This window comes from Fusarium verticillioides, chromosome 6 (genome assembly GCF_000149555.1).
Source record: "Fusarium verticillioides 7600 chromosome 6, whole genome shotgun sequence".
Classification (NCBI taxonomy): domain Eukaryota; kingdom Fungi; phylum Ascomycota; class Sordariomycetes; order Hypocreales; family Nectriaceae; genus Fusarium; species Fusarium verticillioides.
The window spans coordinates 3849927-3872794 of NC_031680.1; the positions used below are offsets into that span (position 1 = coordinate 3849927).

The window sequence follows — 22868 nt, forward strand, 5'->3', positions numbered from 1 at the left end:
TCACCCCGCATCCCCGCGTTTGTGGAATAACCTTCCAAGATAGAGTGCGACGTTCGCGGGGGCTAGCGTTCGGGGTCAACCCGTCGGCTACCATCCGCCAATGAAACTTCATGACTCTGGGCCAACGGACTTGGCCCGGGGGGCTGGGTGATCAAAGTGAGTTGCTGATTGTCACTGATGAGGAATAGCGTTGCACTATACGACGTAGATGACTTGGGATTTCGGGGGGTATCAAGTCCTGGAAATTCTGCGAGCGTTAACCATATTTTAAGCATATCTACTTTGGGGAAAGTTAACTTACCTGCTGACTGCTCTGTCCTTCCATCATCTTGGTAGACATTGTTAGCAGGAATTGCTGAAAGATGCTCAAGGCGGAGAACTTGGATGAGCACTGCGTTAAAATTATAGATGCTTTGCTCACTACTTCAAAGGTCTGTGTCAAGCCAGTTTGGTTCGGTTGTGGTGTGCGCTGAACGAGGCAAATGTACACTACAGCAGCTGCCAAGATATCATATGCGTCTAGGAAAGATACCGTGGCGCCACTTCCGGACCTGTTATAGAGTTTCTCGATGAGTGCTTTGCAGCAACCAATCGTATCAGCTTCAACTTCGCTGTTACTCTCAACGTCGGCTTCGGAGCTTGTCAGGTTCTGGTCTTTGGGTTGGACCATTAGAATAAGAGCCCGGCATGCTAGTTGATCCAGGTAGTCGAACTGGGGATTTGTTGGGGTAGTAGTGCCTCCGGTTTGTGGAGGGAACTCGCGCCAAAAACAGAGGTTGCTATAGGAAAACAGTGGGCTGGAACTATGACTTCCGACTACATCTGAGATAAGTTGTGCATGAGTGACAAGATGTTTACTCAAAGCAAGCTTATTTCTGACTGGCCCAGAGGCAGTCTCATCTTCTGTTATATCTGGTACCTAGTTTTATCGTTAGTCTCGTTCATGTCGAGTTCCATTGGGCATCTCACTGTAACTGAAATGTCGACCTCGGTAATAGTAAAAGGTCTACCCATAACTGATGCCAAAGATCTATAACCCGTAGTCAGTTTCATGCATCCGACTCTAGCATCGAACGTACCGATCCCAAAGATACACGCTCCAGAATAGCCACTCAACTCGATAAGTGTACTCTGTATCTGATGTATTCCTTGGCGGTACAGTCTTGTGCAAGCCTGCAGCTATGCAATTTGTCATAATGAATCCCATAAGATGCCATGTTGATCCACCTGATGCACTGAACATAGAGAAGACCGCAAGCAGAAGCATGCAGTGCAAAGTATCAAGAGGCTCTTGAGAGTGAAGAATGAAGGGCAATAGCTTCACCGCTGCAGCATGGAGATTGCTAGCCAGTGAGGAAAGGCGACCAGCATCAGGTGACATACTGATGCCTATAGCTACAGCCAGGTATGTGGTGAAGCGAGGCAGTGCGGTTCTAACTGGATCAATGCCCTGATCACTCGTCTCCAGAACAGCCTCATATTGCTCATATAAGCGGTTCTCATCAATATGAGGGAGCCAGACGCTCCAGTCCAGGAAACGGTGAAAGGGACTCAGCGTTAGGTTGCGTGTGAGGGGGATGAGCTGGTCATCCATCACATACGCCGGTTGCGACGATGATGCCTTAGAAGGGTCTCGTCCATCTACAGCCAGAGCTGCCGATATTGACTCAATGATGGCGAGTTTATGTGGCTTATCACCTGTGTTCGTACGAGACTCGGCCATGGCCTTGTTAGACAAGAGCCCAATGGCGCTCATGGTGTCTTGGACACTTGACTGCTCCTCGCCATTGGCAGGGATCTGTTGATTCGCCGTGGCAGATGAAACAGATCCAAAGTTCGATCGTCGTCGTTTGCCATTGATGGGCGAAACGACATCCACTGTGCCAAGAGATGCATGTCTGGCTTGAACATGTTTCTGCTCAGCAACTTTGATCTTTTCTTCAAGTTCAGCAACACGGCGTCTCAAAGAATCGACGTAACTAAGAACATAGGTGAGTGATACATAAACTATGAATGCGAAATCGTCACATACCCATTGACTCTCGCATGCGTCAGAGTAGTATTTTCATCATTAAAGTCAAACTGCTGAAACCGTGCAATGCACTCAACGCCAAGATCTGCACACGAAGTACACGCCGGGCGCAACCTATCGCACTATGACACATTAGTAAGAACCCTAACATGCACGATATTGACAAGCATCACCTTTTGCTTCCGCCTGAAGCACCGTTCACAAGCGAGACTATTCTTCTGCGGAGCCTGCGACTGTGACGAACTGGGACTACTGGCCAGTGCAGGGCTTGGGAGTGAGACGCGGGATAGTTCGCGCCAATCAGTTACCATGTTGCATGTTTCTTGGGTTGATCTAGAGGCCGAGAGAGATACGAGACGGAGTGAGCCCGAGGGACGCGTTTGGTCGTCGGAGGGGGAAGACGGGGATGACCCCAGATTTATCGGACCTGGTCCTGTAGTCACGTGTTGCCCCGTTTCATCATGATCGAAAGTGGTCTAACTTAGTTTGGACGAGGTCGCTGGGGCATAATGGGGAGAAATTACACTCGAAATTAACCTAGAGCCTGAGAAACTAACCATCTATGAACTATTTTGCGTACACAAGAGGAATTTGTTCCTTATGCTGCAACTGGGACGCCATTAGTAGCCTCATTTGTGATGCCATTCCCATTCGTGACAACCCCATTTGTTGTACCGTTGGTATCACCATTAGCCTTCTTCTCTACTGAGTGACCGTTCGCCTGTTGTGATTTGACAACCGAAGCATTCAACGCAGCCATCTCAGCACCTCTCTTAGTAGCAGCACCAAGAAGTAGAGGACCGTCAGTAGCGGCCATGACCCAACGGGCTCCCATCTTGCAAAACTTCTCCACTAGATCAAGACGAGCATGAAGACCACCGACACCGAGCCACTTTCCATGCTTCTTGCACGCAGCAATAGTGCGCTCATAAGCTTCAGTAACACGAGGGCTCTCGTAATCTCCGGGAATGCCCATCTCAGCAGTCAAGTCATTGGTACCAATCAGAAGAGAGTCAACACCCGAAAGAGCGGCAATCTCATCAACTAACTCCAGCGCCTCAAGGGTCTCGATCATGGGGATGACCATGGTAGCGGCGTTCGTAACAGGGTTAGAGATCTTGGCGGGGATAGAGCGAAACTGATGATGCGGTAGACCATTTGTGGAGGAACGATGACCGATGGGTTGGAACTTGGCTGCGTTGACGACATCTTGGGCGTCCTGTACAGAGCGGATGTGAGGGACGATGATGCCGAGAGCGCCACCGTCGAGAATTCTTGACACGAAGAAGGGGTCTTTGCTGGGGGCGCGGACGATGGGGGAGATGCCGGCGTAGAGAGCGGCGACGCAGAGTTGGTTTGTTGTCTCGAGATCAAAGGAAGAGTGCTCCATGTCTACGAGGATACCGTCGTAGCCGGCTGTCTTGGCCATGCCGGCGATTTCGATGGACTTGACGAGCTTGATGCTCATTGTGTAGGCGACTGCATCGCGGAGAAGCTTCTCTCGCATGGGATGGGGAATAGGTGCAGCCATTGTGAGAGTACGGTGCGTGATTGGGTGGATTGAGCTGGTATATTGGAGTAGATGATTGTGAATCTTGGGGATTGGAGATGCTGGTGTTTGATGAGGATAGAAGCGGTCAAGGTGGTTTCTCCAGCATGTTAATATACATATCTCCAAAGTCGGAGTCATGTTACATCCTCAAGGGTCAAATGCTGGATAAGTCCTTCTCCGCGTCCGATCTCGTTCCCCCATCAATTGCCTCCGTCCAATTCTAGGACCCGATTGTTGGAGCCGAGAAGATCGTGGGGTCGGAGCGGGGCCGCATACAACCCCGAGAAGTCATCGGACAATGCCCATCTCACGTCGGCATGATACCTACGGATAACGGATGCCGTAAAGTGGAACAGAAAGAGAAATGATTCACCGGTTGAATCCCGCGGGAGTCACAGGCGTTGAAATTGGCCTTGAAGCAGATACATAAAAGTGCACGACTTAAGCTTTTATTCTCTAAACAAACACTACCACGCAAACATTACCTTGCATCTCAATACCCCATCTCATTCACCATGGCACCAAGCGCTATAACAGACACTCCACCAGAGAGCCTCTCCTCTGGAAAGCCAACAGTCTATGTCATGGACACATTCCACCCTCAAGTTATGGCATATTGTCAAGAGAACTTCAATGCTATCACTCCCGATAACCCCAAGCACAGCCAATGGAGGCAAGAAGCACGCTACCTCTTAATGAGATCCTCTCGCTTGACTGCAGAAGACATCAAGGCCTGTCCCAACTTAGTCGCCATCGGCAAGCAAGGCGTCGGTATTGACAAAATCGATGCTAATGCCTGCGCTGCACGGGGAATCAAGATCTTCAACACTCCTGGTGTCAACGCAAGAGCAGTCGCTGAACTTGTTTTGACACTAGCTACTGCATCTGCTCGTCAGGTTGGCTCTATTGTTGCCAAGCAGTCATCGGGTATTCTCGTCCCCAAGGAGAAATGCTCTGGCTTGATTCTGCATCACAAGACAATCGGCATTCTCGGAATGGGCAACATCGGCAAATGCGTCGCTAGTATCTTCAGAGGTGCTTTCGAAGCAGATGTTATTGCCTATGATCCCTTCCTCCCTGCTGATGCATGGGCGGATATTCCTCATCAGCGAGCCAGCTCTGTCGAAGAGGTTCTAGAGTCTTCAGACGTCATCACCGTTCACATGCCTCTTACCCCACAAACAAGAGATCTCATCAGCTATGCTGAGATGAAGAGGATGAAGCGAACAGCTATTGTTATTAACACCGCACGCGGAGGTATCGTCAACGAGGATGATCTCAAGCGCGCCTTATCTGAAGGTCTTATCTGGGGCGCTGGCCTTGACTGTCATGAGGAGGAACCACCTAGTTATGAGAGGTATCACTCGCTATGGGAGGCTGGCGCTGTTAGTACGCCTCATATTGGAGCTGCGACGGCGGAAACGCAGATGCAGACGGGTATGGCGGCGGCAAGATATTTGTTGGAGTTTGCGCTAAACAACCCATGATAGCAGGATTGGTAGTTATAGATTGACCACTGAGAAAGTATACACGATTAATAGTTCATATTTCACGATCTTCAATTGCTCAAAACTCGAAGCCGTCCCAAACACTGGGATTCGTAGGATCTCCATAAACATACTGACCCAGCGCAGACTCCATATTCCACAACGAATCGTAGTTCAACAGCGCCCAATTGACCGACGACCCATCCTGATACTCCTCAGATATATCGTTTCCATCTTGCCCCAGAACAGAAAACTGGCTTATGGTGTCTGTCAGGTTCGTTCGCGACTGTAAACCCTGGTCAAAGAACTGGCGATTCGTTGAAAAGTCGGATATGTTTCCCAGGGAATTGGGTAGAGTACTCGTACCCAGGTCCGGAGAGAAATTCCGCCCATTGAAGGTCGTGATATCGTTTGAGAAGCCCATAGCTGGATCAACGGGGAGATTGACAGATATATCTCGCACATTCGGCCATAGCCTCTGTGACACGTCGCGGTGTAGAGCTTCAAATACAGATACATAACTTTTCGCGTCTGGTAGTTGTCGGGCAACACTATTCAGCAACTCTTGGCAACGCAGCAGACCTTGGTGAGATGCACGCATGTCTTCCTGCGTAAGCTTCTTGGATACGGATATGCAGTACATGACCGACAATGCCGCTGTGAAGAGCATGTGAAAGTAGCTTCGCGTATGTGTCACCATCTCTCGCTTCTGACATATGATGTGATATTTCTCAATTGTCTCCAGCGCTGATCTGAGGAAGACTGTCAGGATCTCTTTTGGTGGGGAGCCGTTGACCTTTGGGACAAGATCGATTGCACGACGGAGGACGGATAGTCTCTCGCGGGCGATAAGCAAGTCATACCATTCTTGTGTTTCGTACAGACAGCTTGGCTCTTGTATAATGGGATTGCTGTTTCTCCAGTCTTTCAACTCCCTCAAAAGCTTCGTCATCACAACATGGACGTGACCCGCGAGCAAGTGCTTTGACCTGGTACTTGAGATCTTCCGCCTCAGCTTAGAGAACTCGGTCTGTATATGTGATGATATCTGCCTCAGCCGCACAGAGATGAAAAAGACGGTCATTTCATTCTGCACATTCGGCGCGCGAGTGAAGTTCAAAGCATCGAGGCTTTGGACTTCGCGGCTGGCTGCTTCGAGTTCCTCGTCGCTGACTTCAACTGGAAACTTTGTCTCAATGTCTGCGTCATCGATCAAGAATGGTCGGTCCAGAGTCGTTGAGCTGTAGCGATCAATGAGATAGAACTGCCAGAATATTCTCCTTCTGAGCTGTGTCTGTAGTAGATCGCCGCGGATATCAGTCCCGTTATGAAGGCCAAGTTCGATGCAGAGACGTCCGCAGAGGCGAACGACGTCCCAGATCGAAGTACCTATTGGGTGATAGATGCCAAATCTACATATAAGCAATAAATCTTGAACAGACTCTAGACCCCGAGTCAGAAAGTCGCTGCCGAGGTGTTGTAGAGCTGCATTATAGTATGCTTCTGGGTGGCGATTATGAAGCTTGTTGCGGTATGGCAGAACTGCCCCAATGGCGCATAACATGAAGGCTCTGAATAGGTCGTGGCTCGAGGCTTTGGTGGATGTACCTTGGCCATTGAAGAGACGCTGATGGAGGGCCCAGATGCTTCTGCGGAGAAGGAACGGGTTCTGTATGTGCGCCCAGCTCAAGCTGCAAACTTGTTAGTAGATGGGTAGAGACAAGAAGATTGTGACTGACTATTTCTCGAATAACATCTGTGTCTCTACTGCAGATGGCAAAGAGCAAGGGGCTATCGAGACTTCATCGGCACCGGGTGCATCAGCCAATGTTCTGAGCAAAGCGGCATGTGACTTTCTCCAATTCGCGTCAGAGAATAAATGTGCGATGAAGCTATCACTATATATCAGTCGATTCCTTGAATGCTATCGCGATGAAACATACCTCAAGCTTGCTCCTTCTCGTGTAGCAGGCGACGATGCTGCGATGGATCTCACGGTATGTCTGTCATCTGGACTGGAAGTATCCACCGTACTTTGGTCCGCGACTACGATTGACTCAATTTCTTGAAGCCTATTGGACAATTCCTGCTCCTTTCTCTCGAGCTCATCGATCATACTGTTTGTAACTATCGTCAGATTGGGTGAGACAAGGCATTGTAAGAGACCCACGCTCTTGATAACTGGCCATTAGTGTCAGGGTCAATGCACGAGACGAGACATTCTTGCCCATTGCGTGTACACAGAGAGCAACTTGGCCTACTATTATCACACTGGGTCACTTCTGTCAGCACGTTGAACGAAGATAGAGTATGTACCAAGTCTGACCTTGGTCTTCTTCTGGGCGCATGATTGACACGCTGGAAGTCTTGGAAGACGCGACATCTTCTTCCATTTGTGATTGGCTGGAGCTGAAGCTGGGCTTGTTGGAGGACAAAATCTGGGGACCAACTTGGTGTTAAATGCTCCAATAATGAGCAGGCTACGGAAATAGAGGGGAGATATCACGTGCTTCACTCCACAAATTGGTCACCAGATTAGGAATAGCTCAGGATTGGAGCGTTTTGAGAAGCTGACTCTTTGTTACGGCAAAGGGTTCATTCACCAGATCATCAATCTAAAAACTTGGCTATAGCCACTCCATTTTAATATTATCTCCTGCCTAATCACTCAATATCTGTTCTCAACATGGTTTAAGACCACAGACTCTTGATCCTTCATCTCAGGTTCCAGGATCTCGCGAGCCGCAGGCTTCAAGTCATCAGCAGTAGGGTAGGCAATCTTGTGCACCGTGTACCAGGGTCTCTCAAACAACTTATCCATGCTCTCCAAAGATCGACCAGAGGTCTCAGGCATCGCAAAGAAAACATAAACAAGAGAAATAGTGTAAATGCTAAGGAAGAACATGAAAGCACCATAACGCTGGGTCGCTGCCAAGAGAGAAGGCATGGCACGTGAGCAGCCAAAGTACATGGCCCAGTGAACAGCCATAAGGATGGAAACGTTGATGGAACGAAGTCTGAGAGGAAAGACTTCGGCTGAGACGAGGTAGGGAATGGAGAACCAGCCGATGGACCAAGCGATGGCATGGATGTAGATGGCTGCAATAGCTGCGCGACTAGCTGCCATGGCAGACGAGCTTGCCTCAATCTTCTCGGGAGTCCAGCCATTGGTGACCTTGAGGTAAGCTCCAACAAAAGCTAGAGTAAAGATCTGCATGGTGATTCCCGTCATGAGAGATCGACGGCGTCCGATGAAGTCGATAACAAACATAGAGAAAATGAGTACTGACACAAACTTCAAGATGGCGTAGCACCCAGTTGCAAGGAAGCGAGCCTCAGTACCCTCAATACCCAGGTATCCAAAGATAGTAGGGCTGTACTGAGTGATGGCATTGGCACCGGACCACTGTCCAAAGACATGGCAAGCAAACATGAGAACAAATCGTCGTCTGTTAGACAGATCCGTGAATGTCTCCCTGATCAAGTCCCAAGTATTGGCACCAGAAACGATCTCAATCTCATGGTTCAACTGGCTCTCAATACCCTGAAACTCAGATTGCACATGAGGATGGTCCTCTGGAAGTCCTCGGAACCGAGAAAGCGTAGCAAGTACCTCTATTCTCTTGTTCTGACTGAGCAAGAAACGGGGAGTCTCGGGAGTGAAGAACGTGCCGACACCCCAGATGAGAGCGGGGATGAGCTGAAGTGCGGTTGGGAGCTGCCATTGGAGGTTTGTGCCGGCGTGGTATTTGGTGACGCCGTAGTTGAAGAAAAAGCCGAAGACGACGCCGAGTTGCTGGCAGCAGGTGTATTGGAGGGTCAAGAGACCGCGGATAGGTTGGGGCGAAATCTTAACAAACTACGCGTTAGTTGCAGGTACTCAAGAGTAGAAGGGAGGTCATACCTCTGCGATGTAGACCGAAGGCAAAACAGTCGTCGCGCCAATACCAATACCAGCAATGACACGGGTGGCATAAAGAGCACCAAGATTCCCACTACTAAACGTCTGACCAAAGATACCAGCCATGTAAACAACAGTGAAAAACTGAAAAGTACGCGTCCGGCCAAGTCGCTGGGTAAGCCAAACACAACCCAAACATCCAAAGACAGCACCAGCCGTAGCAATAGCCACGATCCAGCCTTTTGTGTTTGCATATTGATGATCGGTCTGGTCGTCGATTCCGAAGCGCTCTTTGAAAACCTCCATGATGACGAGGGAGGCGATGTTTCCTGCTAAGTGATTAGTTGGAGTTGGCAGTAGATGGATGTGAGAGCTAACCTTCGTCGAAACCCTTGGCGACACCAGAGAAACTCCAGATGCAGGTGCACATGAGGAGATACCAGTTGAAGATCTCCTTGGGACTATCTTTGATGGCCCGTCTTGTGGCCTTGATCATGTTTGGTCTCGCCATATTGAGCAGAGTGTATGTTTGAAGGTAGGAGAATGAGAAGGAGAAAGATGAGAGCTTGAAGCTGGGAAATAAGATTATGAGCCGGAGAAAGGGGGTGAATTATATCCTGCCCAGCCTTGCGGAAATTCCTTCCCCAGAAAGTCAACGGGGATTACCGACTCCAAGCGTGGAGAAAATAATGCAACGCTCACGCTCACGTCGCGGAGAAAAAAGGCGGGGATGATCTTGGTTCCCCGGGATTCAAGTCTTCCCCAGACATCGGAGTGGGCCCCTTGTCTAGCGTGGAGTCAAAGTGTTGTCGTCGGAGCGTGCCCTAGTGTTGTCGGGCTGGACCCGGAGCAGGTTTCGGAGCGAAGATTTGAGAGAGTTGCTGACGGAGATGGACTACCCCTCGTCACGAGTCAGTGATTGAGTTACATTGGGAAAGGCCAGGGCAAGGGAGCCGGTAAAAAGGCGTCAGCGGACGGAATGAGTTGAGCTGGTGGGCTTAGCAAGAGCGGCTGAGGATATTATCGTGTCATGAAGTCTTGGACGAACTCACACCGCGGACCACGGTGATGATTTTATGAAACTCCAGTCTACACTGTTGATTGAACTGTGCAGATTGCGTTCAAGGTGCTCATATGGGTCTAGACTTCTGGGCGGTTGCCCTGTCTCGAGACAAACCATGGGATCAGAAAGTAATACGTTATTAGACGCTTCTCCAAATCCCGAATCACGAGACAAGAGATGAGTGCTCAAGTATGCCGCGGTCTTTAACACATAAAAGTCAATGCGGTAGAACGCATAAATATATCGTTGTTAATACTCTCTACTTTGTTTCAGCAACGGCGCAGGCACCGCTCCCCGACAATGCCACTCCACCTTCTGAATATTCCCCTCCAAGCTATCAGTAATAAACAAAGTCTTATGCTCCGGCCCTCCAAAACAACAATTCGTCAGATTGATCCCCGGCGATCCGCTAACAACCCGAGCCTTGGGTATTCCATGTGTATCCACCACAAAGATCGAACCAAGACTTGGATGACAAATGAACAAATTGCCCTCCTCGTCAAGTGCAAGGCCATCAGGACCAGCGTTGCCGAAAGACTGGAAGAACACGCCGGCTTTGGAGGTTGTTCCGTCTGCGTGTAGGGGTAGGCGCCAGACTTGGTTTGCCCGTGTCATGGAGACGTAGAGGAAGCGCTCGTCGCATGAGAGGACCAGACCGTTGGGTGAAGGGCCGTTGTCAAGGAGTGTGTCGAGTCTTCCGTCTGGTGATAAGCGATACACACGACCTGTTGGGTCTGTCATGCCGGTTTGCCCTTGGTCTGTGAAGTAAAGATTGCCTTTGGAGTCAACAATCAAGTCATTGGGTCCCTTGAATCGCTCGAGGTTCTTCCTCGTCAACTTTGGACCAATCTTTCCTGTTTCTGGATCGAATGAAAGTATACCCTAGTATAGTCAGCAACACTCATTACCTCAGACGCAAGTTGTGAATACCTGCTTGTAGTCCGCCACCAACAAATCCCCATCAGCAGTCCCAACCAGCCCATTCGGCTCGCCATCCCAAGTGCACGCAACTGTAACATTCTTCTCGCTATCAATCTTGAGAATGCGACCGTACGGAATGTCCACGACATAGAGATTCCCAGCGCTATCGGCAACTGGTCCCTCAAGGAAAATGTGCTGGAACGACCCCGCAAAGCCCCCGCGCCATTCCGACTCTTGGCCCAGGCAGCGCTTGTCGTCTGGGATGCGCAGATAAACCTCTGCTTTGATCACGGGAGGTGGTGGGTAAAAGTTCATTTTGACCGAGACTATGTAGAGCTTGGCTGAAGCTTGCGGTGGTAAGAGCTGCTGGATATTTTATAGGCGCTTGCTGTTCACCGTTTTGTGGTAAACTATTCACGCGGAGGAACTCCGATGCGTGGGATTAGTCAGGATTGAGTTTGCATTGGAGACCGAATCGCTTCACGCGAGGCTCCTCTGAGGACCGTTTCCATATATTAGGCTTAATCAAAACCTAGTTAATGCTACTAAATACACAACTCACTTATATGTCTCTAATCAGGATCTAAATATAGATTTGTTGATAAAATAGCAATAAGTTATATAGTAGTTGAGCTGGACTTAAGACAGTTAATATAAAGCTTATAAGCTACTTTTATATTATAATTATAAGTATAGATAAAAGATATTTTAAAAGCTAAAGTTAAGTGTAATAATAGTATAATTATAAGCTATTAAATCCTTTATATAATATAAAACTAGTTCTAGCTTAAAGGATTTACTATATTTATAAAAGTTTATTATTATAATATTATATTTATTTATAAGTAATTAAACTATATTATTCTGATAATAGTAGCTGTTAGGGAAGCTATATAATTAAAGTAATAAAGTAAATGCTTTAGATCCCTATCTATTACTCTTGCTAAGGATTATAATAGGAGGATCAGACTGTGGCCTGATGGTGAAGTATGTCAAGTCGGTGAAAAACATGGGTAGGCGGATGAGGCAATGTCTTGATACCTTGACAAGGGAGACAGAAAAAAACAATCTCAACTATACCCAGTACGGTACAACCTGTGCGATTGTCTTGCTATGCCGAGTTATTTCCACAAGCCAATTGGCATCTTGCCATAACTGACCCTCCTAACCGATGGAGCACCTGAACTTCAGCCCTCATATTTGACCGTTAAATAAAGTAGCTATGATGTTGACTTGGACGCCTATTGTCAATTTTGCGTAGTGGCTGCTCAGCTGGCCGCAACAGTTAGTCAATGGCCGTTTGCGGGTTTGATGCAAACATCGTGAAACTCCCAAAATGGCTTCCTTGACCGGCTACAGCCATACTCTACCCTCCGCAAGGTTTGGCAAATAATTGAAATTTATCACAATTGACATTGTAATAAACTACTAGGCTGAAGTACAGACGCCGCGGGAAGGAGGGGCTAAAGATAAGAGACAAAAGAGGATCTCTAATTTATGTGACAAAGGACGTTTAAAAGAGACCTTTCAAGACCAACCACGGAATCAAACGATCTGCCGGTACCGACGTGCCTAACAGGACACCCCAGGACTTTGGAAAATTGAGGCGGTTACCTAGTTGTAGTTTTAATGCTGTATTCGTAAAGGGATAGAAATTACAGTCTATGATTGCTCAGGTAAAACACAATTGCCCCTGCTGTTTATATAAGCAGACACGTGCAGCCACGAGTAAGCCCACAATTTGTTCTGGGTAACGAATAAGAAAATAGGCCCTTGACTGGACGCCGGGAACGGTACGTATTAAAGGTTTGACAACCCCACCTTCCATTCTTACAACTCTATCTAACTTGTATTTTACATTGCCAGAAAACTCAAGGTGCCTACCAAACATCTCTTAGGGCAATATATTGCGCTCTCCTTTTCTACTTATTTTGTCGTTTATTTGTTTTTGAACCATCGCTATTGAGCTTGAGTTCAACTAAAGGGTAGCGCCGAGCGTGGTCTCGGCGCACTCGTTATCACCTGGAGTCATGATGATCATTACCAAGAACCATTGACGAGCGGCATTGCTGACCTGCAATGGTGGATCAACACGGGGTATTGGGATCACGACCCTGATATACCCTTGCATGTTGCTGGGGACGATATGACTCAAAGTTTTGCTAGAACTGCAACGTGTTACGAAGCATCATCCTTCAACGACACGCCGCCAGCAGTTGAGCATTACCAGTCTGTTGAACCTGACAACGCGCAAGTAAGACTACGCCTCCTTCCTGATTCTCTCCAACCTTCATCTATCCATAATCCTATTTTCTTATCGGAACCATCGTCTCCGCCGAGGTCCTCACCGGCCTTATGGGATAGCTCGAGTTCTTTGAGTTCCACTGCGATTGTTCCATATGAATCAAGAGCTTCGCCATCGGCATTGTCAAGCCCTACCTCCCAACCATGTAACTTTTGCGGGGCACTCTTTGACAACGCCGCCTCTCTCTGGTATGTGTGGCCCGTCTGTCGTATCATGACTGAATTTTAATATATTATAGCACTCACATAGTTTTACACCATTGTCCCTCAAAACCATTCTATTGCGGAAGAGGTACCTGTGTGACCCATGGTAGTAAGAGGTCCCTTGAACGGCACCTGACAAACACTCATTTCTATGCGCTTTATATCTGCTGTTACGGAACCTCGAATCGCAAAGATAAGCATTGTGAACATTTACGAAAGTGTGCTTGTGTTGGCAACGTTTACCGGTGTATATGTGGACATACCGAAGACAACAAGCATGCACACAAAGTTCACATTGATGAATGTGGTAAACGGAAGAAAGGCAGACCAAAGAAACAGAAAACGGATAGTGGATAATTTTGGATGCGAGAGTAGCTCCTGGATGGAATGGCAAGTCTTCCGAGGTTGAAATGCCTTGCATAGCTGCACATGACCAATAAGGCTTTGTGGACTGTGTTTAATGATCTGTTTTGGCTCAGATGACTGTTTGCATTGTTCAGGACTGGGATGGCTTATCTGTTTTCTTTTGACAGAAGGAACAGCTCGTGGGGTACACATAAGCCATTGATTTCTTGGAATTACTGCTATTCTTTTCATCTGGGTCAATTAAGTTATCAGACTAGTTATCTGGACCAAGGGAGGTGACAGGTGCACCCTGCGGGCTGTTTCGATATGTCAAAAGATCGTGAAGCTAGCTGTTACCTTTTAATGTAAATATGACTAAGAAGAATAACTTAAATAGAATACATTCTATATTTAACTATAACTATTTAAAATTATAATTATCTATAGTTAGATCTACTTAAGATATCTATAGTATTTACTTATATTAGTTAAAAGTAATAAGTAACTATACTTTATTTTTTATATAATATATAAAGTAAACTGTTTTATATTTAAGTATTAACTTCTTTAAGTTACTATATATATCTTTAGGTATCCTTTTTTAAATATTATAAATATACTAATATTATAATAATAGAGAATATACTTTAATATTAAGTTATATATAATTTATAATAGTTATAAGTAAGCTAGAGCAGGTATTAGTTATTTATAACTCTCTTAATATTTCTAAATCTTATTAATAACTAGGAGCTAATTATTAAACTTATATATCTAAAATACAAGAGGTAATATAGCTAAATAAGTAACTTTTTACTTATAGTTTTATATAGTTATAATAAAGATCTAAAACCTAAAAACTAATAAATAATAGATAGTTATATAAACTTTATATTATTAATTACTCTAAGATTAAGTTTAAAGTTATTTTTTATCCTTATATCTATCTCTTTACCTGATTTTTATAGTCAAGTCATACGACAAGGTTTATATATAGAAGCTTAATACCATGTCTATATTTCACGTTAAATAGCATCTGCCTCCTAGAGCTAAATAATAGGCATAGGTCCTCTTAAAATTAATGCTCAATTTGCTTGCTATAACTTCGTAAGAACTCAATAACATCTCACCTTGTAAATCCTCTAGATATACAAGAAGCTATTATAACCTTTTCCCCAGGATTAGTATATAACTGTCCACTACGCTATTTAATATTGAGAACCAGGAAATCCAATATGATTGGAAAATATAGTATTATAACACTGCTACTAAGATAGCAACTCCCACCTATATCTAGTGTTGGAATACATATTAACAAAGAATAGCCTACGGGCATCGCGAAAGATACTATGTCCAATACAGCGACCCGCTACCTCGGACACGATCGCTCGTCGCCCTGAAGTAACGCGTGAATCCGAATCACAGCCGAACAACCCATGGAATCTCGAACGAATATCCCCAGGCTATGCCACAAATCATGGTTCGCCCCGATGCCACGATGATGAAACCGAGAAACCTGGCGCATATGTATACGTTATTGATTCTGGCATAAATTTCTTACATGCTGAATTCTCTGGCCGAGCTCTGCACGGAGCAAACTTCGTCCCAGAATCACCAGATTACGATGAAGTTGGGCATGGTACTCATATGGCAGGAATTATCGGAGGGACTACGTATGGCCTGGCTCAGAATTGCACCATGATTTCCGTCAAGGTGGTGGATAAAAGGGGTAAAGGCAAACAAGAGTGGCTCCGCCAGGCCATTGAATGGGCTACCAATGACGCTATTGCGAAGGGTGTCGCGGAAAAGAGCGTCATCAACATATCTCTCGGTTGGAAGTACAGTGCCACGACTAACCACGCTGTGAAGAAAGCTACGAATGCTGGTATCACGGTGGTTGTTTCAGCGGGTAATCAGAGTAAGCCCGCTTCCACCTATTCCCCTGCCTCAGCCAGTACTGCCATCACAGTCGCTGCGAGTGGCCCCGATAACCGCCGTGCTCCGTTCTCCAACTACAGCCTTTGCGTTAATATATTCGCTCCGGGCACTCGTGTCCCTACTGTTCCGAGCTCAGTCGATAATGGACCTCAGTATAGTTCTGGCACGAGTCCGGCAGCAGCGCAGGTATCGGGTCTAGCTGCGCATTTCATTTCCAGCGAGAACTTGAGGGGTTTCAAGGCTGTGAGGAAGCGGATTATGCGTGCGAGTTTGAACGGGGTGATAAAAGATAGGCGTTGGAGCAGGAACCGTCTTGCATTTACCGGTGTGTCAAGGGATTGAACACTTTTGATAACTTTAGCAGGTGTCTAATTGTAAACAGCTCATGTCCTTGATCTCGATCAGTAATCCCGAGAGCTTTGCAAGGCCTTATACGTTCTATATACTCATTCTGCGCTTGGTGTTGTCACTCTGCCATCCCTTTGCTCTCTCAAATCCATTCTTACCCTCGTAGAAATCTTCGAAAGCCTGACGAATACCATCAGCACTAGTTGATACAAATGGTCCATGCTGAACGATTGGCTGGTCGAGGATCTGGCCGGCGATAATGAGAAGGCGAGCGCTGGTATCTTGGCTTTCAGGAACATGGATAGAAACGACATCTGCTCCTGGTTCGTATAGCACCGTGCCATGTTGATCCACCCTTGTCAAGACTCCGGTGTCAGATGCGAAATCGGCAGAACCCTCAAAGATATAGGAGAATGCGTTCCAATCCTTAGGTAGTGCTTGGACCAGCGTGCCACCTGGGTGAATCTCAACATCTAAATACCACACAGGGGTATATGACAAGTCTTTGACACTATCGACGTCGCCGACCTTGCCTGATATAACCTTGACCAGAACCTTGCCATCGTCTAGATGCACGTTCGGGATCTCGCTGGATCTCAAATCTCGATATCTGGGCTCACACATCTTGAGATGTTTTGGGAGGTCGACCCACAGCTGTAGGCCCATACTATCGCCTCCATCAGAGCCCTCGACGGGCTGTTCGGAATGCATAATGCCTCTGCCCGCAGTCATAAACTGCAAGTCTCCAGCATTCAAAATGCCCTTGTTTCCAGCAAAATCCTCATGCTCGATAGCGCCCTTGAGGATGTAGGTAACTGTTTCTTGTCCTCGGTGTGGATGATCGGGGAACCCTGCACCATTGCCGCCCTTCATGTAGTCAAGCATGAGGAATGGCGAGAAGTTGCGCTGTTGTCGGCTGCCAATGGAGCGTCGTACTCTAGCTCCAGCGCCTTCGGACTGTTCGAGGGCTGTAAAGATTTTACTGATTGTTCTTAATTCCGGCATGGTTGAAAGCTGGCTGGCGTGAGCACAGTGTGTTGGTTGATAACTTCCGTGCCGATGATGTACAAGTATGTCTTAGTAGACTGGAATGATTTTCGTTTGGCGACTTCGATAATAGTATAAGACTTGGGTAGGCGATGATATGTATATATATATATATATATAAATGCGGGCACTTGCACTAAAACCGGAGTCAAGCATCTACGGAGTTGACAATTCCTGATTATTAATGCTTACAAAACTCAGGCGGGGCAATCACACATGAAAGTCGGCTAAATTGTGTTGTATTGTTCGACAGTATAAGCCAAGTCGGTTGTCTGCTGCGCAGTAAAGCTCTGCCCGCTATGAAGTCAGGCGTAAGATCCGAGATAAGATGATGGATCAGAGACAGCCTCTTACAGAGTTTCAACATTTCCGCTGAAATTCCCTTCACGGTGTGGAATTGTTCAATGAGCTGGAATGATTAAGTCTAGCATAAGGAGGTACCATGACAAATCAGCCGCGCGGCGACTCGGCCTTCGAGTAGATTACCGCGCGGTAAGTCCACTCAACAAGAGTTGTATCATGAATTGAGCTCAAAACTTCCATAAACCAACAGGATCTATATGAGGAATTATTCAGAACAGCCTGTGATATAGTAGCAAGGCGAATTTAAAACGGATGCATCAATGATTTTGGCCTTTCAGTCTCAACAAGGCATACACGCCAGCTCAGGTTATTAACGCCAACTAGCCTGCAGGCAGATAAGAGGCAAAACACCAGGAAGGACTCAGATAAGCAGTGCTAGTCATGGCAAATATCAACTTCATCCCGTTTATCATTTGATCGAAAAAAACTTGTACACTCCGAACATTGTTGTCGTCGGTGGACGAAGCCTGCTAGCCATTCTCATTCTCTGCCCGTTCTGACCGCCTACTCAATCCTCGCCACCATCTCAGTCCAGCCTCTTGCGATATCGCACCATCAATATCACCTCCTTCAAAAATGTCATACAATCAATTTCCCAACCGGAGACGAGTGATACAAGCATGCGTAAACTGCCGTATGCGCAAGACTCGCTGTGACGCTGCTCAGCCAAGATGCGGCCTCTGCTCTTCACAGAATGTCGATTGCGTCTACCGAGATGCGAAACAACCCAAGATTGACTACAACACTCAAGTCCTGCTGGAGCGTATGCAGCTTCTCGAGGATCGTATCCTGTCGTTAAACTCGGCGTCTCAGAATCAAAGAGCTCCACCCGAAGCGTCGCCTACGAGCCATCACGATCCACAGCATGACTCAACTGCTGAGGGACGAGAGCCTGTGTTTGAAGTTCAGATACCGTTGTCGCATACGGCCAACGCCAATCACGTTTTCTCATGGAGCTTGGTTCAGACGCTTCTGGCAGAGACCAGCACAGATCTAGAGGAACTGCCGAGCTATGCAGATGCAACTGAAGTCTTTTTTCAGCATCAGCAAAACAGCAAACATCCCTCAACAACGTCACAGCCCCCTTCCTCGTGGAAGCTCTACGACAGCTCGCACTGCAGATCGTCTCTTTATGATGGTATAGCACGGCTACGCGACTTGATTCACCTCTACTTTACAAAAGTCAACATTTTCTTCCCTCTGCTACTGAAGAGCGACATTCTCAAGATCTTCGATCTGGTAACAGCTAGGGAGTTTTATGGAGAGAATGACACACCGATGGTTGATATGCCGCGATATGGCCTGCTTCTTGTGGTTCTTTGCCTGGCATTGTTGAGTTCGAGTGGACAGTCTGACATATGCCTCGAAGATAACCATAAACCAGTCTCAAACAGCTCGAAAGACCCGGAGGATCAGCTGAGAAGTGAATTATGGTGCAAGGCAAGGTTGATACTCGGCTACGTCTCAACTGACATGTCATTGGAGGCTGCTCAGGCCAGTATGCTCGCAGGGTAAGCCATCATCCTACGCCTCATACAACTAACTAACAACTCAGCATCTACATGGGAGCATCAGGTGCGGTAGCAGAAGCTTTCCACTGGGCGCACGCGACGGCTGTCAAGTGCGAGACCATGGCCCGATTGCAAGCCAAGAACGAAAGTATCTCTGATGGCTTCCGTCGGCTGTACTGGATATCCTTCATATACGAATGTGATTTCATATCTGAAATATCAATCGTGTCACCATCTGGTATAGCGAGATATGAAGACAAAATCCCATACCCAGCCTTTAATGCCGAAAGCCACCCTATCTCACCATCCGTGCCAGAGTCGTCAGAAGCCAGCACAATAAGAAGTCAGGAAGAGCTCGTCGCGTTTCAGATAACTACGAACTCAGCCATCAGACGTTTTCTGAACACTGTTAATAGCGTTGTCTACGATGACAAGGAGCAGTTTCGGACAAGACGATCAAACTATGCATCTTGGCTGCTCAGAATATCCGAGGATCTCTGGTCTCATCACTCGGCCATATACCGCAACCTTCCTGAATTTCTCCTTAGCAACCCGTCTCAAGACGTCCCTATGACAGGCGATGATGATACGAACTCTCCGGCAAGTCTCCAGTCGCCAACAGCGCGAATTCAGGGCATCCCAGTTGGCAATAACTCATGGAATATTTTGAGACTCAAGGGGAGATACTGTGCAGGCCAATACATTATTCACAGGCCTTTCATCGAATTCATCGTTCTCAACATCGACAACTTTGAGTCTCATCCTTGCAAAGAGGCAGTTTTGAAACGATCCAAGTCATGTTTGGATGGATGCTCCGGGTTCATCAAGGTGTTTGATGTTCAGACGGTAAATAGTTTGACGTGTTTGTTCCCCACTGGGATGGTGTAAGTAATCCAACAACTATTCTTTTGGCTATTACTGACATTGCTCTCTTCAACAAGCACCTTCACCATGACCATTATCCTGATGGTGGCAACCATATTTCCGATATTCAAGGATCTACTACCCCAGCATGTGGAGGATGCAATTCAGGCTGGAAAGAGGAATCTAGCTCGATTCGGCCAGAGCGTAGCAGAGTTTTCGTGGCATATCGAGATACTAGAGAGGATTGATGTGGCCCGAAGGAATAGAATAGCAAGACAGACGGAATGATAAACGAATACTCGACTTGCATTCCCATATCCAGTGGCTTTACATATTTGCAAGGTAAGTAAGTGATGTAAGGAGACCAACCTAATTGAATCAGACCGGAGTATGCAGGGCGGTGCACCCCAAATTACGCGCTGGTAGCTGATAACAACACTATTCATCGTTCGTGATGCAAGCATCAGCTGTCAGGTCTATCGACTCAAATCAACACTCTTGTAAGACTTTAAATATGGATAAAGACAGCACTGAGTCTTTCTATTATTCTAAAGCTGGCTGCATGGTATTTATAATGGTAAGCCTATGCTGCGACAGGTATAGGCTGAGCTTGTGGTTGTTGTTGCTTCTTGAGCTCAGCTTTCAGCTTCTCCTCCGGCGACAACTCAAAGATACCCACACCTGAGACAGAAGCCTCCTTCGAGGCCACATCACTAGCAGTACCTTCTGACTCAATAACCTTTCCTTCCAGCCTCTTATCACCAGCCTTCATGGGCGCATATGTCTTCAGAAGCTCATTCAACTGCTCCCTCTGCATGCAATTCTCATACTTCCAGCTCGCAGCAAGCTCATCCAGTTCCTCAAAGCTCTTGCCCTTGAAGTAATCAGCCCACTCGGGGATCATATACTCAGCCATGGTGATACCTCGGATACCGCGGAAGACGTGCATGTGCATGCGCCATTGCCAGGGATACTTCTTGGAGTATTGTGTTGGGACATTATCTTCGAACCATTGGTGTAGTGGGCCGAAGAGGCCGTCTTGGAGATGTGCGTCGTCGTAGGCCCATGAGTCGACGGCAAGATTGCGTTTTTTCTTGATGATGGGTCCGAGGAGTTTGAGCCAGGCGGAGTCTGGGGAGACATGGGTCATACCCATGACGTTGACGTCTTTGTAGGCCCAGATGGACCACGCTGAGCTGTGTTAGTGCCATCCGGGGAATGGATTGATGTCACGGGTGACCTACCAATGCTCTCCGAAGTGTAGATCGCCATCTGTCGATCCAGCATATTGTATCGTTCTTGGTTCTGGACTTCCCAATCTGGGTTGTACTCCTTTCTTTCGTAGATGGGACCGAATTCACCTGCAGACATAGGTTAGCTTGGGTTATCTGAAGCACCCGAATGCGACTTACCATTCCAGATTGGCACGTTATGCTTCTTCATGAACTCTACCTTGCGATCGTACATTCTGCGAATGTAGCTCTCCTGTTCTTTTGTACCTTGGAACCTACCGATTCGGTTCGGGAACCCAAAGCCGCAATAGTCATGGATGGCGTACACCGAGTTGTCCCATACCCGGTCGAAGCCTGTAAAGTCCATGCTGAAACTAGATTGGAGATATCGTCAGAATTTCTGTAACAGGCCGACTTGGAGTGGATTGTCCTTACGTGTTGCCTTCCAAGAACAAGATATGGTCAGGATCAATATTCCTAATCGCCGGCACGATACGGTCGTAGAAAGCCAATAGGCGGGTCCACTCAACATCAGCAGGCTCGTTCATGGGATTATATCCAGCAACCCATGGATTTCCCTTATATCTCCGAGCAATATGTTCCCAAAGGTTGATCGCTCTGTCTTGGAAGTGTTTGTGGTCCCAGAAGGCGGCATATCCGGTCGGGTTGTCACAGTGCCAATCCTGGTTCTGTCCACCTGGTAGGGCGTGAAGATCGAGGATGGTATAGATGCCATATTTGGCGCACTGCGATTGCGTTAGCAGCGGGTGATGAATAAAGTTGTTGCGACTTACAAGATTGATGACTCGGTCAACATGCTTGAAACCCTCTTCCTTGATAACGAAAGGGTTCATGTCATCTTCAAAGTGTCTGTAATTAAGACATAGTCGCAGACAATTGAAGTTTAGCGAAGCAAGGAATTCAGCATCCTTTTCACCGAAGAAATATTCGAGGAATTTGTCGAAGAAGAAGTCGTGTTTCTCTTGGCCTAGCACCTTGAGGAGCGCGGCTCGGATCTGGTGTTCTCGTCCGGGGAAGCCGTTCATGAAGTTCTCCATGAGCATCCACCCGCCGAGGGCAGTCTGTGATGACGGTGTCAGTATGTCGCTATTTGCAATATATCGTTACATTGAGCATGGTAAGGGTATGAGAACTTACACCGCGCAAGAGTACTGCATCGCCGTTTGCGTCAACGATGCGATCGCAGTCTGTCTTTAGGATTCCGGTAGTCATGATTGAAGCGAGCAGCCGGTGAATAGGTCAGTTAAGGCAAGCAATCCAGAAACGGGCGCGCATGGACTCGTCCTAAATACCCCCATTGTGCATATTTCCCCAGAATAAACCCGCTCTGGACATCTCATGATCATACCAATGATGTTAGCTCATGAGAACGCAGTGGATTACAGAGGATAAGCCAACTCCTGTTGAACATCAACATACCCTCTCGGGGGAGTCAGTTCCTTGCCCCGAGACCAAGATGGAGAGGAAGCGAGCCAATCATGGCGCTTCGGGGCAGCTAAAATCTAACCCCGATATTCTCAAAGTGGAACACGAGTCGTGAAAATATGTAGGGGCAAAGATTTAGCTCCCCCGAGACGCCATGATTGGTCCTCCTCGATCCTCCATCTCCACAGATCTCACCCATGACTTTGCGCATTTCTCCGGTGATACAAAGACTTCACTGCTTCCCCGATGACTTGAGTTTACCGTTGCATTGCCCGACACATGGAATGATGAATATGCGGAGATCCCCAGA

The 22868-nt window shown here is 47.2% G+C and overlaps 11 protein-coding genes across 11 annotated transcripts; 4 read left to right on the forward strand and 7 right to left on the reverse strand.

Annotated features, from left to right (window-relative positions):
* Positions 1–151: 151 nt before the first annotated feature.
* Positions 152–2343, reverse strand: FVEG_01536 (hypothetical protein; the record flags this gene model as incomplete). Its single annotated transcript, XM_018888544.1, has 6 exons — positions 152–247; positions 302–919; positions 970–1030; positions 1080–1979; positions 2033–2154; positions 2206–2343. The coding sequence occupies 6 exons, from the start codon at positions 2341–2343 to the stop codon at positions 152–154; spliced, it is 1935 nt and encodes a 644-aa protein (XP_018744469.1).
* Positions 2344–2630: 287 nt separating this feature from the next.
* Positions 2631–3563, reverse strand: FVEG_01535 (hypothetical protein; the record flags this gene model as incomplete). The annotated part of the gene is made up of 1 exon (XM_018888543.1): positions 2631–3563. One exon carries the CDS (start codon positions 3561–3563, stop codon positions 2631–2633), a length of 933 nt encoding a protein of 310 aa, XP_018744468.1.
* Positions 3564–4099: 536 nt separating this feature from the next.
* On the forward strand, positions 4100–5071 carry FVEG_01534 (hypothetical protein; the record flags this gene model as incomplete). The annotated part of the gene is made up of 1 exon (XM_018888542.1): positions 4100–5071. One exon carries the CDS (start codon positions 4100–4102, stop codon positions 5069–5071), a length of 972 nt encoding a protein of 323 aa, XP_018744467.1.
* A 40-nt stretch (positions 5072–5111) lies between these two features.
* On the reverse strand, positions 5112–7308 carry FVEG_14856 (hypothetical protein). The gene is made up of 4 exons (XM_018903873.1): positions 7242–7308; positions 7015–7188; positions 6811–6963; positions 5112–6762 (listed from the first exon to the last, which is right to left on the reverse strand). The coding sequence occupies exons 2-4, from the start codon at positions 7185–7187 to the stop codon at positions 5151–5153; spliced, it is 1938 nt and encodes a 645-aa protein (XP_018744466.1). The 5' UTR covers position 7188; positions 7242–7308; the 3' UTR covers positions 5112–5150.
* Positions 7309–7739: 431 nt separating this feature from the next.
* On the reverse strand, positions 7740–9483 carry FVEG_01533 (hypothetical protein; the record flags this gene model as incomplete). Its single annotated transcript, XM_018888541.1, has 3 exons — positions 7740–8921; positions 8976–9304; positions 9351–9483. 3 exons carry the CDS (start codon positions 9481–9483, stop codon positions 7740–7742), a joined length of 1644 nt encoding a protein of 547 aa, XP_018744465.1.
* An 801-nt stretch (positions 9484–10284) lies between these two features.
* On the reverse strand, positions 10285–11271 carry FVEG_01532 (hypothetical protein; the record flags this gene model as incomplete). Its single annotated transcript, XM_018888540.1, has 2 exons — positions 10285–10917; positions 10966–11271. The coding sequence occupies 2 exons, from the start codon at positions 11269–11271 to the stop codon at positions 10285–10287; spliced, it is 939 nt and encodes a 312-aa protein (XP_018744464.1).
* A 1529-nt stretch (positions 11272–12800) lies between these two features.
* Positions 12801–14209, forward strand: FVEG_01531 (hypothetical protein). The gene is made up of 2 exons (XM_018888539.1): positions 12801–13449; positions 13500–14209. Exons 1-2 carry the CDS (start codon positions 13103–13105, stop codon positions 13819–13821), a joined length of 669 nt encoding a protein of 222 aa, XP_018744463.1. The 5' UTR covers positions 12801–13102; the 3' UTR covers positions 13822–14209.
* A 1298-nt stretch (positions 14210–15507) lies between these two features.
* Positions 15508–16089, forward strand: FVEG_01530 (hypothetical protein; the record flags this gene model as incomplete). The annotated part of the gene is made up of 1 exon (XM_018888538.1): positions 15508–16089. The coding sequence occupies one exon, from the start codon at positions 15508–15510 to the stop codon at positions 16087–16089; it is 582 nt and encodes a 193-aa protein (XP_018744462.1).
* A 96-nt stretch (positions 16090–16185) lies between these two features.
* On the reverse strand, positions 16186–17100 carry FVEG_01529 (pirin (iron-binding nuclear protein); the record flags this gene model as incomplete). Its single annotated transcript, XM_018888537.1, has 1 exon — positions 16186–17100. One exon carries the CDS (start codon positions 17098–17100, stop codon positions 16186–16188), a length of 915 nt encoding a protein of 304 aa, XP_018744461.1.
* A 968-nt stretch (positions 17101–18068) lies between these two features.
* Positions 18069–20189, forward strand: FVEG_01528 (hypothetical protein). Its single transcript, XM_018888536.1, has 3 exons — positions 18069–19016; positions 19061–19900; positions 19958–20189. The coding sequence occupies exons 1-3, from the start codon at positions 18082–18084 to the stop codon at positions 20166–20168; spliced, it is 1986 nt and encodes a 661-aa protein (XP_018744460.1). The 5' UTR covers positions 18069–18081; the 3' UTR covers positions 20169–20189.
* Positions 20190–20463: 274 nt separating this feature from the next.
* FVEG_01527 (murein transglycosylase) lies at positions 20464–22345 on the reverse strand (the record flags this gene model as incomplete). Its single annotated transcript, XM_018888535.1, has 6 exons — positions 20464–21071; positions 21125–21241; positions 21293–21486; positions 21548–21858; positions 21907–22194; positions 22271–22345. 6 exons carry the CDS (start codon positions 22343–22345, stop codon positions 20464–20466), a joined length of 1593 nt encoding a protein of 530 aa, XP_018744459.1.
* Positions 22346–22868: the final 523 nt, after the last annotated feature.